The 5,510-nt window shown below is 34.3% G+C and overlaps 1 protein-coding gene across 1 annotated transcript; it reads left to right on the forward strand.

Annotated features, from left to right (window-relative positions):
- The first annotated feature begins 1,392 nt into the window (after positions 1–1,392).
- LOC118576141 (olfactory receptor 51F1-like) lies at positions 1,393–4,122 on the forward strand. The gene is made up of 2 exons (XM_036176511.1): positions 1,393–1,465; positions 3,141–4,122. The coding sequence occupies exon 2, from the start codon at positions 3,163–3,165 to the stop codon at positions 4,120–4,122; it is 960 nt and encodes a 319-aa protein (XP_036032404.1). The 5' UTR covers positions 1,393–1,465; positions 3,141–3,162.
- Positions 4,123–5,510: the final 1,388 nt, after the last annotated feature.

Consider the following 5,510-nt stretch of genomic DNA (forward strand, 5'->3'; position numbering starts at 1 on the left):
CCTGGCTCTGCCTCCTGAGTGCTGGGATTAAAGGCATGTGCCACCACTGCCTGGCCAAGATTTCTTAATAAAGAAAAAAATAGTTAGCTAATAACAAGCCTGAGCTATTGGCCATGTATAAATAATATTAAGACTCCATGTTGTAATTTGGAAGCAGTTGCTAGTATTGGGCAGTCAGGGCAGGAAAACATCCAACTACACATTTGTATATAAGTATATACACAGTTTAAAAAGCACAGGCATATGAATGAATTTACTGTCATGCTTTAGTCTCAGATTCAAGAGATTTCTTCTATTTTATTCTTATTTTTTAATCAAAAACACCAAACATCAAAATACATAGAAAAGCTTTTATACAGAGAAATGATAAATGTCCAGGGCTATACATATACTAATTACCCTGATCTGATAATGGTACCTTGTATACCTGTGATAAAGTATTACATTGTGCATATTAGTTAAGTTTGACTATAATCTATCATGCTCTATTGCTGAAGACACCACATATCTGAGTCATAAAACAGAGAGAAATCAATGTTGTATTGATCTGAAAGCTTCATTACTTCTGGTTACCTTGCATTGATGTAGAAGATGCTAGGCACAGCTTTACTCATCTTTGAACTCTGTGAGCTACAATAATGACTGTCTTGGCAAGAAATGCCTACTGGTACAATAGCAGCTCAAATGTTATGGGAGTAAGTGAACACTTTCTGATCAGATTGAAGATCCTCTCAACTAGATAGAACCCATACCTGGCAACATTACTGAAGACAAGAACTTGTGTCTAGATATGTCCTAGGCCCTAGGGGAGAACCCACTGTTATTTTGCTAAGTGGGTATAGTTTAAAATGACTTCTGATGGTTATTGCTGTACCTGTAGATGAGTGCATCCATTAACTCACATCAGAGAAGTTTCTACCTGAATTAGATGGAATTAATACAAAGACCCATAACTGGTCAGCATTCCAAGAATAAGAAATTATGGAATACTAAGTCCTAAATGGACAGCTAGACAGCAGCCTTTCCCACAAGACCCAGGAATCATCATAGAAGAGAGCATGAAAACATTGCATGAGCCAGAGGTGATAATGGATAACTACAAGAAAATAGTGTTTTCTTTTTTCTTTTTTAGACACGACAGTGCGCATGTGAACTCACAGTGAGTGTGACAGAATGCACAAGAAACAGAGTACATCAATATGGAGAGTCAACTATTTATGAATGCTTTATTTATCATTCAGTACTCCTGGGGAACCACTGTTCATTTGAGATAGTAGCTTAAAACCTTCTGGGAGTCAATGGTGGTATCTTGTGTTTTTATATATGTTGTTTCTTCTTTGTAAAGTTCTCCAGAGAGATACACATCTTACTTATAATCTCACAGTTCAGTTCAGGTCCCAGTATGATAGCCTGTTCTATGTCTGATAAAAAAGACATAGAAAGTTCCTGTTTCTACATGACCCTGGTAAGATAGATAAGAATGTTCACTGTGTTGACTTTAGTTTTATTTATTGTCTACACATAAATATTCGAACAGTCTCACTGAAAATTCAGGTGATAGCATACACTACTCTACCATTTTGGATCCATATAAAATTATAAAGTAGTCTGTAGATATATATTGTGATTATTCTTCTCAGTTGAAACACATGAAATTTGAGAATAAACAAAAACATCATTAAAAGATGATAAATTAAAAACATATTACAAGGTATTTATTAGTGTAAAGCAAATTTCACGCTAAATTTGACTGAAAACCTTAACTAGGTAAGTAATAGTGCTATAATTTGATTTTTAGTGATCCTATAAGTGAATTATGTAATTTATAAATTTAAATTAACAGGATCCATAACACGTATGCCTGTAGAATCATCTGCTTGTCTAATTCTATCTTCTACTTTGTCCTTAAGCTAATATCCATCATTACATACTTTTGGGAAAGGAGACAATGTAACCGTTATAATTCCCTGAGAGAACTGTAGCTATTGAGTAAAAACTCCCTGGCATGATTTTTCCATCAGTCTATTGACTTGACACACCCTAGTGTGTCAATGAAAATGCTAACCTCATCTTCCTGGAATCTAATTACTCTCTTGTACTGTGTTCAATCATATGATGCTTTCCGATTTTTATGTATCAGTTGAATTCGCTCATTCTTTATGTAAAAGGCATCATTGTCTATTGTATCTATAACTACAGTTTATAAATTTGTATGTTTATCTAAATTCTCCCTTTTGTATAACACATTCATATCTTTTTCAGCCTCTTTTAGTCAAATCTGTTTCTGTCAATGCTTTAACAGTTATGTTTCTAAAAATGAAATTAACTGTACCAACACATTTCTACACCCATATTCTAAGCCACTGCTATAGTCAGTTTCAGTTAGCAAGTACACCTGCTTTGTTCAAGATCACTAACATACTCTGAACTACATTTGAATGTTTTAATACTTACTAAACTTGGCTGTTCAAACAGTTCATCTCTGTTATCATCATATATATGAGGAAACAGGGTCTCTTTGTTTTTATGGTTTTCATAAAGCATCCAGGCTTCCCAAGGCTTAGGAGAGATAATCCTTCCCTCAAACTTCCACAACACTCTGTCTTCATTATTTTTCTTTTAATAGCCCATTCTTCTTCCCTGCTCATCTATTTTGTGGGATTAAAATGATCTATTTCTAGAGATCTATTTCTGGAGTGTCACACATGCATTCCAAATGTATGACCATCTTTAAGTAGGTTTCTCTTGATCACTTTAAACAGAATATTCAAAGTCCAATGCATTTGTTTTACTATGTTCTAGGAACTCCAATGCATTTGTTTTACTGTGTCCTAGGAACTGAGTCTCCCACATTAAAACATTCCAATTTTCTACATTTCTAGAAGTGACTGTCTATGCACACAATCTGTTGGGACTTAAAATCTATGAACACAAAAATAAATACATAAATGTGAAAAATTATGTGAACATATTTTCTTGACTTAAGGATAAAACATCATTGTTTTTCCTAAATACCTCTACAATTGTAGATTAATAAATTTTAGTTTTCTGGATAAAGTAATTTATTTCCTAGAGTAGTTATTTTTACCAGATTATTGTTTAAATAATTTTTTATGACAATACCATTTGTTGCTTCTTAGGATGTGAACATTGTAAAGGCAAATGCTACAAATGCAGGACAACACGGAATTCCTGAGCAACTTCACATGGAAATTACCAACCTTCTTGTTGACTGGCATCCTGGGTCTAGAGTCTGTTCATGCCTGGATCTCCATCCCCTTCTGTTGTCTTTATGCCACTGCCCTCTCTGGGAACAGCATGATCCTCTTTATCATTGTGACTCAGCATAGTCTGCATGAACCTATGTACTATTTCCTCTCCATGCTCTCAGCCACTGACCTGGGTTTGACTATTTCTACAATGACAACCACCTTGAGGATCCTGTGGTTTCATGCAAATGAAATCAGTCTAGACTTGTGTATTGTTCAGATGTTTTTTCTTCATGGGTTCACATTTATAGAATCTGGGGTACTGGTAGCTATGGCTTTTGACCGTTATGTAGCAATCTGTAATCCTCTTAGATACACCACAATTCTTACTAATTCTAGAATCATTCAGATGGGTTTCCTAGTGATTATGCGCACTATAGTACTAATAATTCCCCTACTTTTGCTCCTTAAGCCTGTTTCTTTCTGCAAAGTGAATACCCTCGTCCATTCCTACTGTTATCATCCAGATGTGATTAAGTTAGCATGTTCAGACACTCAGGCCAACAGCATATGTGGATTAGTTGGTCTCATTCTGACCACAGGAGCAGATACTCCATGCATAGTCTTGTCTTATGTATTGATCATTCGATCTGTCCTCACTATTGCCTCCTCTGTAGAACGGTACAAGGTCTTCAGCACCTGTGTGTCCCACATTGGAGCAGTTGCGATTTTCTACATCCCTATGTTTAGCCTGTCCCTGGTGCACCACTATGGTCGGTCAGCCCCCAAAGTAGTCCATTCAATGATGGCCAATGTTTATCTTCTTTTACCCCCTGTGCTCAACCCCACCATCTATAGTGTAAAAACAAATCAAATCAGAAAGGCTGCCCTTAGTTTGCTCCTTGAAAAGTAAAGAGATTACCCTTTACTTCTGAAAAACCTGGTGTGATTTTCTTGCTGCAAAAACAACTGTGGTTGGAGATTCCCCATTCTATATGTGAGTTTTCAAGATTTTAATTTATTTAGCAATGTTGAGTGAATATTTAGGTGTTTTATGTTTAAAATACAAGTTTTACCTTATTGTATTCACAGCAATATAAAATATAAATAATGAGAATAAATAGTTCAGACAAGTTATTATTAAGTGACAGTCAAAAGAAAAGTTTGGGGAATTGGGAATACATAATTCTTTATTTGATAAATGAAATAGAAATCAGCATCTAGAAGAGATCATCAAGTAAAATGCAAGGAATCTTAGAGAAGAGGTTGTTGCTTTGTTTCTTAATGATTTATTAAGAGATTTATATAGTGAACAATGGTTCATTAAAAATTTAGTATAATTTATATTATCTGGATCATAAGAAAATCAAAGCAAAGTGAACATACTCATACTAAATTCAATAAAATTTCATGTTCTATGAATGTTATAAATGACTTATGTGACTTCCTTACCAACCAACAAGCTAAAGTTGAGGTTGATTCTCTGTTGATAAGTAATTTATACAAAGCTAGACACAACATATTTGTTTCCTAAAAACTGATTCAGGAAACTTTTTTTATTTAGGAGACAGCAAAAAGCCTGAACTCTCTGTTTTATGGAGGAAATTAGAGATGCAAACAACATAATTGACATATACAATGGATGTCACACTCATCTCACAAAAACTTTGAGACCAGTGTGTTAGATCTAGTGCACATTAGCTTGCAAACCCATTTTGTACATCCAACTATGGACTGATTAAAAGATGACTTTCCCCCAAGATACTTGGATCATCAGCATACATGTGGTATAGGTATACTTAACTCTGTTAGCCCTTTCATGGAGTAATAGAAATTAAAGGATTAATAAGCATACATACACCTTCTGTTCAATAAAGTTTTTTAACATATGTGAAAAATGAACATATACAAGAAATTAAAATAATACATTTAATGGTATTGTGGCTGATAACTCAAAAGTAGTATTGCACCAAGTTTGCCTTGCAATCTGAAATTTAAGGATTTGTAAGGATGGATCAGGAAGATATTTTGGAAGCAATTCTGTGGAAGAATGAAAGAAGTGTTACATGTTCAATAATCACAGGAGAATATAAACTTTAAAATCATAGTCCTTCCTGAAATAGGCCTATTGATAAAGAAACACGGACATTCTTCTGAACTCAGTGAAATATGATTGTTTTTAAAATGTCTACTATTATTGTTTATGTCTTGCACTGTTCTAAAATTGTAACCACAGAAAAAATAGAAAGCTTTACTCTTACAAAACTCACATGAGAAATAAGACAAGTTAAAAATGTAAGA

This window comes from Onychomys torridus, chromosome 1 (genome assembly GCF_903995425.1).
Source record: "Onychomys torridus chromosome 1, mOncTor1.1, whole genome shotgun sequence".
Lineage (NCBI taxonomy): Eukaryota > Metazoa > Chordata > Mammalia > Rodentia > Cricetidae > Onychomys > Onychomys torridus.

Bases quoted from the DNA above. Each gene is read 5' to 3' on its own strand.
- LOC118576141 (XM_036176511.1), top strand. From the start codon at position 3,163: ATGCTACAAATGCAGGACAACACGGAATTCCTGAGCAACTTCACATGG.